This window comes from Puma concolor, chromosome B4 (genome assembly GCF_028749965.1).
Source record: "Puma concolor isolate L17-30 chromosome B4, mPumCon1.1.hap2, whole genome shotgun sequence".
NCBI classification, from domain to species: Eukaryota; Metazoa; Chordata; class Mammalia; order Carnivora; family Felidae; genus Puma; species Puma concolor.
The window spans coordinates 26,622,634-26,635,607 of record NC_141673.1 but is presented as its reverse complement, the minus strand read 5'-3'; the positions used below and the strand labels follow the sequence as shown (position 1 = coordinate 26,635,607).

Below are 12,974 nucleotides of genomic sequence, written 5' to 3'. Positions count from 1 at the left end.
CCTGCTGTCTGTCGTTATAAATAAAGTTTTATTGAAACGCAGCCACGCACATTCATTTCCTGTCGTGTGTGGCTGTTGTCCTGCCTATAACTGCAGAGTCGGGTAGTTGGCACAGAGACCATATAGGCTGCAAAGTCTTAAATATTTACTGTCTTGGCCTTTTACAGAAAGTTTGCCAGCCCCTAATCTAGGGCTTGACGTAACAGAGAAAATAATAGAGAACTGGAATCTGCCTTCCCCCCCTGACCTCCAAAAGCCTGGGTCTCTTTCTTTTTTTTTCTGGGGACACAGCGATGGAAATGCCTCACCAGGATCCATAAATCTGAAACTCGTGGGGTCTTCGCCAAAACACAAACCGTGAAATACTCATATTAAGCCTAAAATACCGAAATCCATCATCTTGGGCTTCATCAGACGGAGTCTTACTCGATTCTGTCGTGAACAAACGTTAGCAAATGCTGGCAAGTACAGAAAAATTTGAGAGAGAAACTTAGACTTGAGGAAATTTTCTCCATTAATTTTTTTCTCCAAGACGGAAAAGGCCTTCCTCCCTCTTTTTCTGTGGGCGGCGGGGGTGGGGTGAGGTGAGGGGTGGCGGTAAAATACCATGATCCAGGAAGCTTTGGGCTCTCGGTCTTTGGGGGAAGGAAAATGAGGTAGAGGGGGAGGTAGGGCAGGCAAGAGCAGCACCAGAGGGGGCATCTGGTAGCATGTCTCGGGGCTGCTGACTCCAGCTTAAGAAAAGCCTCAGATCAGAAGCTTTGGAGACTTGCTCTTTTAACTCGTGGCTCACATTTCTTCTACTGGACTTCTGGAAGTAGTTTTCTTCTTTCCTACCACCTCTCCTCTAAACTTCGGTTCGGTGTGGGGCGCTCGGGCGGCTCAGTCGGTTAAACGTCCGGCTTCGGCTCAGGTCATGATCTCACAGTTTATGAGTTCGAGCCCCACGTCGGGCTCTGTGCTGACAGCTCAGAGCCTGGAGCCCGCTTGGGATTCTGGGTCTCCCTCTCTCTCTGCCCCTCCCCTGCTTGTGCTCTCTCCAAAGTAAATATTAAAAAAAAAAAAAAATACATAAAATTCAGTTTGGTGTAAGAACCAGACTTTTCTCTTGACCTTCATTTGGCTCTCAAATGAAATTAGATATTTTATAGTTTTATTTAATGAAAGCCATTATTGGCCTAAGCCCTGTTATGATAAAGTATTTTTTTAAACGCATTTTTTAAAAAATTACCTTCTAGGTATTATAAAGTATCATACAAGGATGTGGCAACATCCCTCCTTGTGAGCCAAGAATGTGGGTGAGGACTTAATGAGGTAGCTGGATCATCCTTTCCCCACCAAAGTATGCAAACAGCATGGGGAAATGCCTCTTCCCGGGCCTTCGATTCATCTTCCCAGCCCCCTGCAACCATATTTTTTCTATCTCCTTGGTACCTTAACCAACCAGGGTGTGTGAAGGAACGGTGGGTAAAGCCACCCGTGAAACACGAATGTGCTGGTCTGTCTAGGTGCTGTGTACCTTAGCGCCCGAGGTGTTATGTCGCACAGTGCCCGACAGGCGGGGCTTAGGGTCTGACAGTCTTGGGGGTGAATCCGAGCTCGGTCACTTTACTAACAGGCTGTGTGACCTTGGGCAAGTCACCGGACCTGTGTAAACCGTTTCTTCATCTATTAACAGGTGATCATGAAACCTAGCTCTGTATGTTTGTTTTGAGGTCTGAAAAGAGCATGCGATGTCTAGCCATCATACCTCAGAGCAGTTCCCGTCATTTATTTGTAAGAGTTTTCCTGTCTGAGCCGTTTCTCTTGTCGATCGTAAGGTCTGCAGAGCACAGTGTCCTCTCACCATTCTTTCTGGTTGGCCACTCATTGTCGATGGGTGACGGTTTTTGGATTAGCTGCGCTACGGGCAAGGTGACCGCTAATCCCTCTGTCTGTGTGTTTAGAATCTATAGCAGACGACATCCCGCCAGACAGATGTGAACGGAAGACCACAATGATACATCTGAACAACTAACTACCTAAAGGCGAGGGAGGGGTGTGGTCGGGGCTGGCGGTTCGCAACCTGCTTACAAAAGAACGGGGTCCTTCCGTTCTGGTCCTTTCTCTGGGTTCTGGGCCCATGCATCTTCCAAATACCCTTGCCCTTCTAACAGCCCTTCTTGGTGATAGGCACATTGCTGAATCCATCAGAATGCAATTCTGCTGCAGGAAACAGAGAGCCAAGCCACCCGGGGCTTAAGCAACAGAGAAGTTTACTTCTGTCCCTCAAGAAGTTCTGGGGTGCACAGTCTGGTGCTGGTGGGTGCCTCTGCTCTGGGTCGTCCTCACAGACCCAGGCTCCCGTCTCTCATCCGCAGCCCACCTCATGGTCTAAAGTGTTGGCTCACCCCCGCCCAGCCTTCTGCCACGTTCCAGCCAGCAGGACAGAAGTAGGGCTGTAGAAAAGGGGACAAGTGGCCACCAGCCGTCTTTTAAGGAAGTTTCCCAGAGGCTGTCACGTTGCACATCTGCTTAACCTCATTGGGCAGAACGTAGTCACCCGGCCACGCCCGGCTGTGGCAGAGGCCCGGAAAGGTCATTTCTCCTCTGCGTGGACGTGAGCTCCATACAAATGCCTGGAAAGTGGTACCTTTCACCAGCCCGTGGCGTCCTGCAGGTTGAGTGGGCTCCATGGGGCCCCATGCCAAGCCAAGCCGAGGAGGTCGAGCCTCCTCTGCTGGACTGTCTGTCCAGCCTGTATGCCCTGAGAGCATCTATCGAGATCTTCAGGCACATTGGGACTGCCCCTCGACATTTATCACCTTGACTGGTGGCCTTTTGGCTTTGCAGTTAAGAGAATGGTCGTGTCCTAGTGATGACCCCCAGCAGCTCTGAGATTCTGGACACATTTCTGAACCTCTCTCTCTCTCTCTCTCTCTCTCTCTGTTTCTTCATCTGCTAAGTGAAGCTAATAACGGTGTCCACTTCACTAAGCAGTTATTAAATGAACAGAGCAGGATTAAATGAATTAGCAAAGCCTTTACGACAGCTCCTGATAGTAAATGGTAAGTGTTCAACATGCTACATGTGAGCGCCGAGGACGATGGTTAGAAACCCGGAACGGTATTCTCTTCTTCAGCTTTTGTTTCCATAAATAGTAACGGAACCCCTCAGATGGCAGGTGGTGGTTTTGGAAAGGCAAACACAGTTCTTCAAGTCCTCCACCCTCCATTCTACCAAAAGGAAGTGGGACTCTTCTTCTCGACTTCCTGACCTCGTAGCCTGACTAGAAGATCGAAGCTTGCTCCTGGCCAGTCTAGTTAGAATCGAAGCCCAGTATGTCACGGTGCAGGGGCCTCCTCATGTACCGCTGCACAGGCAGCTCCTTTCCAGACTCAGTTCAAATGCCCCTTCCTCCACGCAGTCTTCACTGATTTCTCACCCTTTGACAAAGCTCCTCCAAGCTAGAGGTAACCTCTCTCTGGACCCCCAAAGCATTCCTCCCATACCTACTGTTTTCTACATGGTAGTAGAATTCATTATGTGTATCTCACAATTGTTCTCTTCGTCTTTACATACTTCCCAGTCAGGATCAGTGCCAGGCTCTACTTTGTATCCTCTGGAACGCCCTGAACACCATGTCCAGATGCAAAGTAGGTGAGGGTCACTGAGCAGATTTAGCAACCTCAGTATCAACAAAGTGAGCTCTGTCAGGCTGGGTACGTTCAGCTGTAAGTAAGAGAAAATCCGAATAAAGGTGCTTGAAATAGTAAGGACGTGGAATTGCATTCTAGAGCAGAAAGTCAGGAGGTGAGCAGCCTCAAGCCCGGGCCATCGACCCATCAGAGTCACCATCTTTGGGCTCCTTTTGTGCCTCCTTCCTAGTCACAAAATAGCTGCCACAGCTCCAAGCACTGCTCTACCCTTTTGTTGGGAGTAGAAACCCTTTCCCTTTATATCTCACTGGCCGAAACTGGGTTACATGATAAGACACCACCAACCATATCCGTTGTCCTAGCTTTGTTGACACATTTATGCCAAAGAAATAGGGAAAGCCAGAGCTGTTCAGGGACAGATTTCTGGAGAAAAGACCAGTGTAGATTTTAGAGCCCTTTAGCCTTCTGTGGGTATTGAAAACTAATGGTCATCCCATAGATTTGGACCATGCTTAGTTTACAAAACATTTTCATATTTTGAGGGCACCTGGTGGCTCAGTCGGTTAAGTGTCTGACTTCCACTCAGGTCATGATCTTGCCGTTAGTGGGTTCCATGCTGACAGCCCAGAGCCTGGAGCCTGCTTTGGATTCTCTCTCTCTCTCTCTCTCTCTCTCTCTCTCTCTCTCTCTTTCTCTCTCTTTCTCTCTCTCTCTCTTTCTCTCTCTCTCTGCCCCTCCCCTGTTGTGCTCTCTTTCTCTCAAAGATAAACATTAAAAAAAATTTTTTTTTATTTTATTTTGAAGGCAGGATCGCCAAAGGTTTGAGTGCCTGCTTCTGCCATGTTCCTGCTGGGTGATTTGGTGCAATTTCCTAGCCTCTCTGGGCCTCAATCTGTCATCTGTAAAATGGGAATAATAGTAGAATCTATGAGATAAGGTTTCTGTGTGCTTGGCACACAGGAAGCACTCCTTAATTTACTATTATTAGGTCACTATTTAGTGACCCTGTCACTCCTCTTAGATAGAAACAATGAGAGCGTTAAGGCTCAGAGAAGCTAGAGGACTTACCCACGCACTCACAGCTGAGTACAGGATCTGACCCAGATGGTCTGATCCTGTGCTCAGGGCCCTCAGCCCTCCTGTGTTTCCTTCTTGAATTCTCTGTCAACACTTACTGAGTGTTGCACCTGGTGGCTGAATAGTGTTTCAAAGGTGATGCTTTGGTCTGCCAAACGTCCTGTGAATCATCTGAAAACAAGGACTATGTCTAAGGTCTCTCCTACACCTCAGCCCCTAACACCAAGTAGGGGATAGGGAAGACTCTGGTTAAATGGGTTTGTGAGGGGAGAGATGGCCCTTCCGTGGGGGCTCTTTCCTGATGGGGAACAAAGGCCCAGTGTGTGCTGAGCCCAGGGTGGGGTGAATAGGTAGGGCCCACTCTGAGAGGCCCCCGACTATACTTAGACTTCGGGAAATTGCTGTTGGAGCAGTAAGCGTTAGCAGCATAAAAAATCAATTTGTGTCCGAATTGACGCTCAGAATTCCCTGTGGCCTCTATAAAATACCATTTTACCTTTTTTCCACCCATCTAGCTGTGGAGGCAGTGGCAGATTTACATTATTTTACATCCAGTTAAGGTTGTTTTGTTTTGGTTTTTTTTTGCCTCCTCTTGGTTATGTTTTTAAGTAGAACATTTATTGCTTTACCTGTAAAGAGGTGTTTTTGTTAAAGACAATAGTGCCCTTTAGGTAGTCACAGAGTGTTATTTCACAAATACCTATAAAACTATTAAACAAGCTGGGATCGCTGGAGCTCTGATTAAAAGGTGCTTTCTAGTTGTCTTTATCTTCGGAAGCCCTGTGAAATGGCTTAACCACCCTTCTTCCCACTGTGAGCAGACGAGCTCGCAGAGAAATAAGGGAAGACACGGGCAGGTCTGCTTAGACTGTAAGGGCAAGGTCGGCATTTACGCCTCCTGAACCCTCATCTGTGTTGGGGATCTAGCTTCGGGCTTTGCTTACTAGCTTGCAATTTTTGCTTAGGACCCAAGACAGGGTTTCTGGAGGCCCAGGGTTCCTACGTGGTGGGCGGGACCAGAAGGCAGGAGAGAGGGCCCAGGTTGGGGGGGAGGGGAGGAAGGACCCTGGAGCTGAGTAGTTCCTGATGCCCACTCCTGGCTCTGCCACTTACGAGCTGTGTCCCCAGAGCAAGTTATTTGACCTCTCTGTGCCTCCATTTCCTCGCTCAAAAACGGGGATCATAACACAGCCCCGTAACCAGGATGTTGGGAAGGTTAAAAGACGTGTATACTTGGCAGGGTGTCAGTAAGGTGACAGCTGAGCGTGGCCACCAGTAAGTGCCACCAGTAAGGTGGCAGGTGCTGAGAAAGGGAGGTGAGGGAGAGGACTCTGGCACGAGGGTGGCCACCCCGGTGGCTTCTAGATTTTCCGCCCCGCACATGCCTCTACAGCCTTCTCGCTCGGCCAGCATTTCCGGGCAATCTGCCTCCCTTCCTGCCCCCTGGAGCTCCCCGGCCCGGAGGTGCCCTCTGTTCCAGGAAGAAGGAAGCTGCCAGGCGCGTACTCAGGGGTTCAGACCACACTGCCTTGGTGTTGATCACTTAGTTGGGACTGGAGTGAAGTTTGCCCCGGTGTCACTGCGCGCGGGAGTGTGGGGCAAGGTGTAAAGGCCCTGAGTAGAAGACCTGCCTCTGAGACCACCCCACGGTTGGCAGAGCCCCTTTCCCACGGCCACGGGGCTTCCGCCCTTGTCCCTCCGGAGCGCCCACCAGCCAGACCCTGGTCTCCGTGCCCCGCGGGTAATTCGGTTCGTCAGCACAGGAGCTCCAGGGCAGTTGCCACTGCGACTCCCACTCTGCAGGGGAGCAAACTGAGGCACAAGAGGCGGCCCCTAGAGTGGGTGCTCGGCCACGCTCCGCTTGCAGGCAGCGCGCTCTTTCCGCTGCTGGATACGGAGCGGGTACGGAATCAGAGCCCTGGCCGCCGGGTCTCTGAGTCTCCGCAGGAAGGCTTACTCACAGTGGCTATAATAAGACTTCGGATGAGTTGCATGAAATAATAACTTCCCACTTTTACCATCATCATCGTCCTCATCCTCAAACCCTTCCCAGGGGCCCAGCCCTGTGCGGAGCCTTTGATGTGCATCATCCCATGTAATAAACAATGCCGGTACTGTTGTTATACCCATCCCCCCCCCCCCACAATTTTATTACCTTTTAACGTTTTTTTAATTTATTGCTTTTAATTTTTATTAATGTTTGTTTCTGAGAGAGAGTGCGAGCGGGAGAGGGGCAGAGAGAGGGAGACACGGAATCCAAAGCAGGCTCCAGGCTCTGAGCTGCCAGTACAGAGCCTGACGCGGGGCTCGAACTCCCGAAGTGAGTTCATACCCTGAGCCTAACCGACTGAGCCACCTAGGTGACCTTACTGTACCCATTTTAAAGTTGAGTGAACCCTAAGGATCCCCATTCTCTCCTTGTGTTTTCATTTAAAAAAAAAAAAAACAAAAACACTTCCATTAGTTAATCATTTTACATTCCCTCATTACAGCCAGGTTCAAAAACATTAAGTAACTGAGCATTTCACACCATACCCTTGATTCTGAGATTACCAAGGTACCTCAGCATCTAAACTGTATGTGATGCTAATGACAAGACGCTCTTCCCTGAATCTGTCCCCCCAAGGAGCTGTAGTAGGTAAACGTTGTTGTGTTAGATGTGTTTGTTTGTTCTCAAAGTAAACCCGAAATTGCTTTTAAATTTGTTTTGAAATACTCCCTCGTTCTGTGTTTTCACACACTCACAAAGCCCTTCCCTTCCCCCATCAGTCTGATTCTGAGGCTTTGCTGCATTAGGAGAATGTGAACTGGCACTGAGACGTAAGCAGTGAATGCAAGGGTACTAGTACGGGGTGGGGATCTCAGGGTTTTAATGAGGGCTTGGGAAACTGAAGATCTTGAAAGTGGACGGGGAGATAAATGTTATTGCAATTAATGCTGCATATTAAAAAGTAACCTCTTCAGCATAATCAATACGGGGACCTCCCTGACCTTCCCTGTCACCTGGAACTTCACTTCTGGGACTCTGTGGTACTGTTACTAAAAAAGACAATCGGGGCGCCTGGGGGGCTCAGTCGGTTGAGCGTCCGACTTCGGCTCAGGTCATGATCTTACGGTTCGTGGGTTCGAGCCCCACATCAGGCTCTGTGCTGACCGCTTGCTCAGAGCCTGGAGGCTGCTTCAGACTCTGTGTCTCCTTCTCTCTCTGCCCCTCCCCCACTCATGCTTTGTCTCACTCTGTTTCTCAAAACTACATAAATGTAGTAAAAAAAAAAAAAAAAAAAAAAAAGATAATCACCAGTCTGCCCTCATGTACTGTGGAACCTTTCCAGTTTTGGGGGGTTTTTTGTTTGTTTGTTTGTTTGTGTTTTGTTTTGTTTTGTTTTTGAAGATGAAATTAGAAATCACCACTTCTAGAACATTTATGTGTATATATATTTTACTCCCGGATATATTTATCCAATGCTTGCTCTGTAATGAGAGTTTTAACTTTTCTGTTTTCCTTTCCATTATGCCTGAAAAGAATGGATTATGGAAAAAAGATTAAAGTAGTGTAATGGGACACAGTGTTTGCTAATGTGCTGTCAGAGGTATTAGTGGGACTCACCAAGGTTTGTGTCTTTTATGAAAGCCTTTCAGATTGCAATTATCTAATAGACTTGGAAACCTGTTTGTATTCTTGCAGGCATTAAACGTCGTCTTTGAAAAGATCCCAGAAAATGAGAGTGCAGACGTCTGTCGGAATATTTCAGTCAACGTTCTTGATTGTGATACCATAGGCCAAGCCAAAGAAAAGATTTTCCAGGCATTCCTAAGCAAAAATGGCTCTCCTTATGGACTTCAGCTGAATGAAATCGGTCTTGGTAAGGCAAGGAGGGAGCTGTTCTGTCCCAATCCCTGATGAATGTCTCTTCCGCCGGCTCTCTCCCTCCGTCTCTCCCTTTCCCCCCTGCCCACAGCATGCATGCTTCTGTTTGTTGAAACTTACGTGGCCTGGGGCTGTTCCCAGAGGGCATGTCTGGGGGCCAAGAGACTGTACTGCTTTCCCAAGAGCATGTACATGATTTTTTCCTAGGCAGCGTTATCCTTCAAAGATGCTGGAGTTTTGTTTTCGGGTTTTTTTTTTTTTTTTTTTCACAAAAATATTATGTTTGTAAATCAGATTCATGAGATTGGTAACCCTGAGACTGAATGGATTCACCTTGCGTCAAGAAGTACAAAAAGGTGTAAACCCCGCGCCCTGTGTGTGTGTTGCATTTCACATTGGCATTTGATTTGTTTGTTGTGTGTCATTAGCGGGTGGCTCAGACTCTGGGTGTTAACTGAAGCACACTGGAAAGGTCATCTTCGTCTCTGCTAATCGCGTCCTGCATTAAGTATATTCTCCATCCTCCCCAACGCGAAGCAGCATCTGCTATGAATTCATTTTCGGGCTCTACTGGTCTACTGCAAAGGAGAACATATGCATGAGCGCTCTAACAGGGCTCCGCTCCACTCAAATGTTCATCAACATTTTAAAGTTGAGCTCCCCGCAGCCCTCCCAAGAGACTGTCGTGGGATTTTATAGCAGATAATGGGACAGGCAAGAAGAGTAAAATCACAGCAGTGACAGACAGCGTAACAAGGTTTATCTCCCCTCAATGTACAGTCGTAGCCTCCACGAAGCAGGCAATTAAAATCACCCCACCTGGCTCTCCAAGCCAAACCTCCTGCTAAAAGGCCATTTAGAAAAGCCTGGAGGCAGGGCCTGGCAAGTTGGGGTGAAACAACGCAAGCGTGCAACTACAGGACTTGGCTTCAAAGAAGGGACTAAGGCACCTCTCTTCTGCCTCTTTTCTGTGTCCTTCTGTTGGGTGGACTGTTGGGCACTTGCAGACCATTTTCGCTCATTTGGTTAGGGGCCGGGCCAAAGAGGCAGCCCCAGACGGGAAACCATCACCTGACCTGGACTGTCAACTTCCTTCCCTACCTTTGCAAAAGTGTGGCTCTGGCTGCCAAGAGCTGGGCACATGGAGCCAACAAGCGTGAGGAAAACAGTCCAGTGGCCTTAGTCCTGCCAGTGCCGGGTCAGCAGTAGCAACCTCTTGCCGTTCTTGTGTTTGAGCCCATCGGTTCTTCCTGATGCAGGAAAGTAGGGAGCAGAACAAGTCTATTAGAAGCTTCTGATGGGAAATGGGAACACTGCATTCCAGCCATGTCAGGCTTCTGCATGTGTGATGATCTTGCAAACTACCTCCAAGGCTGGCCCCAGAAAACGAGGGCAACAGCCTTAGAACCAGCCATAAATTGTATAGAAATCCAATACCGGAAGCAGCTGTGGTTAAGACCGCTTCTAGCAGAGGCTCACAAACTCAGATGCCCACAGGGGCAGGAACTACCATAAATAGGGGTGTTGGCCCATCTAGGACACTGGGAAATGGCAGGACCCAACTTAACTGGGGGGAAAGACATGCCATCTAAAGGATCGGTGCCACTCGGCTTCAGCCAGTGACTGCATGCGGGCCTGTGTGGTCAGTATTATCCGATGATTCCGTTTTTTGTTTTTTTTGTTTTTAAAGAGAAATCAGTCCGAATTTTTATGTGCAATCTCCTGCCTTGAATGCTGGTGACTTGGTGCTGAATTGACTTTGAATGTTGGTGCTGAATAAGTAAAACGTCGTGTAGGTTCACACACAAAAATACACATCTGTGGGCCACATTCTAGCTCCAGGGCACAAGTTGGCAATCTCCATAAAACAGTTTGAATGGTGTGGCTTGAGATATTAGCCCACCAATGCACCCCCACCCAAGGACCTACAGAAGATAATTCACAATGCACCTGCTTGGGAACTTAAAAATTTGGGAATTTTTTGAAGAGCTTAGTCCCTGTAAGGATGCATTATTTTGTTTCCATTGGCTTTACTTCCAGGCTTAGCCTCGGAGTACAAGCTTCAGGGAAAGGTAGTCTTTTTTTCTTTTTTTAAGTTTATTTATTTACTTAGAGTGAATGAGCTAGGAAGAGGTGGGGGTGTAGAGAATCCCAAGCAGGCTCCACATACAAACACAGAGTCCGATGCAAGGCTTGAACTCATGAACCGTGAGCCAAGATCTTGAGTCAGATGCTTAACCAGTTGAGCCACCCAGGCGTCCCCAGGGAAATGTAGTCCTAAAAGTCAGAGCCCTATACACAAAACAGAAACAAAACTCAGGCTACCAGTCTGGCTCATATATCTCCAAACTTTCAGACACACATTAACCAATTTATCTAAGATTTATTTATTTATAAATAATAATTGCTACCATTACAGAATAGCATTTAAACTTTCTCACTTCAATTTCAAAGGAGAACAAAATGCACTCTTTTTTTTCTTTTCAGAGCTGCAAGTGGGCACACGACAAAAAGAACTTCTGGATATTGACAGTTCATCTGTGATTCTCGAAGATGGAATAACCAAGCTAAATACCATTGGCCACTATGAGGTAAGAGCAAGGCTTAGCCCCCAACATCTCCTTCCCCAGGCCCAATCCTGCCTCGATAGATCATCTCCAGGTAGTACCCCGGCAATTGTTTAAAAAAAAAATTACGGGACCCCCACCATTTTCTGGCAATTTGCAGATGGCTTGTTTGCAGGTCAGCAGTTTTCTTTAGTTGCTCATTTGGAAGAGCCTGGGCATTACTGTGTCTCGTGGTCAACAGTTCTCCCCCTCCCCAAGGCCTTCGATTTTCATGTGACTGATCAGTCTCCATCCGGCAGTTTGGGTGGGAAACTTCACCTTACAGGTCTCCACGGTGTTCAGAGAGCCACATAACCTTTGTGTGAGGTCCTTTTTTTCTGAAGAAGTCCTACATTTCCTGTTCATTTGCAATATTCAGTAATACATCCTTTTTTTATGTTTATTTTTGAGAGCCAGACAGAGAGAGCGAGAGCAGGGGAAGGGCAGAGAGAGAGGGAGACACAGAATCTGAAGCAGGCTCCAGGCTCTGAGCTGTCAGCATAGAGCCCAATGCGGGGCTCGAACCCACAAACCCATGAGATCATGACCCGAGTCAAAGTCAGATGCTTGACCGACTCAGCCACCCAGGTGTCCCCAGTAATAGCTCCTTTGGCCCCTGACCCACATGCTGGGTGAGTGCCAAGGTGGGTGTGGGGTGCACATGACCTCTCAGAGATCTGAGAAGCTTACATGGCACGAGAGAGAGAGAGAGAGACAGACAGACAGGAGGCAGGGAAGGTTCTGGAACACACTGAGATGAATACTGGGAGTCATTCAGCAACATTATCCAAATCTTTGGTGAATATCTGCTAGTGCCGGGTTGTACACAAGAGGAATAAAGACCAAGTTCCTGACTTCAAGGAGCCTACCACCCCCGGGAGGGGATGAAGAAGGGGGAAGACAAGTATGAGGCAACACCTATGGTGTAAGAGTGCTGTGGCTCAGAGCATCAGAGAAAGATTCATGGAGAAAGCTGACTAAGCAGAGACCTAAAGAATGAGTACTTTCCCGGTCCGGGATGGGGCACCAGCACACCCCACAGGGAAGGGAGAAGACACATGTTCTTCCACACAAAGACTTGCAGCTGCCTAAAACTTGAGATTGGGGGGGGGGGGGTTGGCAGTGAGAGCCAGTAATAGCCAATGTGATGGAGGCCTCACTCTGTGCCAGGTGCTGCCCTCAGCATTGCCCCTTACTCTGGCTTAGTCCGTCCCATGTATAGCAGTCCTATGAGGTAGGTGCTGTTACTAACCCTCTTTATAGATGGTACACTCAGGGACGTTTACCAGCAGCTAGTCAGTGGCAGAGCCAAGATTTGGACTCGGATAGTTGGGTTCTAGGGTCTGTGGCTTAACCAGTACCTGCCAAAGCCTGACTGAGAGGAAGGCAGAGAAGTGGGGAGGGAGGCAAGAAGGGGAGATACGGATTGTACAGCCCTATCAGCTCCTTCAGGAATTGGACTTTTGTCCCAACAATAATCCCAAGAAGCCACGGGAGGATCTTAAGCAGGGGAGATTTGTGTCTCAGACATGCCTGTGGCTGTGTCTGAAGCATGGTTATAAGAGGTACAAAGCTGGAACTAGGGAGACCCTTAGAAGCTGTCACTGGAAGAATTTCAGGTGAGGAATGATGTTGGTCAGAAATGACATGGTGGCTCTTGAGATGGAGACAAGCAGAGGGACTCAGAGATGGGCAGGAGATGGGCACCATAAACCATGCAGGTGGGAGAGTCCCTGGGTGAAGGAGCAGCCAAGATGGCAGGTGGATGCACTGATGCAGTTGGTC

At 48.3% G+C, this 12,974-nt stretch overlaps 1 protein-coding gene across 2 annotated transcripts in view; it reads left to right on the top strand.

Moving 5' to 3' along the window:
* PLXNC1 (plexin C1) overlaps positions 1-12,974 on the top strand; it is a 149,833-nt gene that overhangs the window by 115,900 nt on the left and 20,959 nt on the right. For both annotated transcript variants that reach the window (XM_086712644.1, XM_086712643.1), the window contains 2 exons: positions 8,401-8,578; positions 11,071-11,174. In XM_086712644.1, the coding sequence (XP_086568770.1) occupies positions 8,401-8,578; positions 11,071-11,174 (282 nt within the window). The remainder of the gene's footprint in view (positions 1-8,400; positions 8,579-11,070; positions 11,175-12,974) is intronic.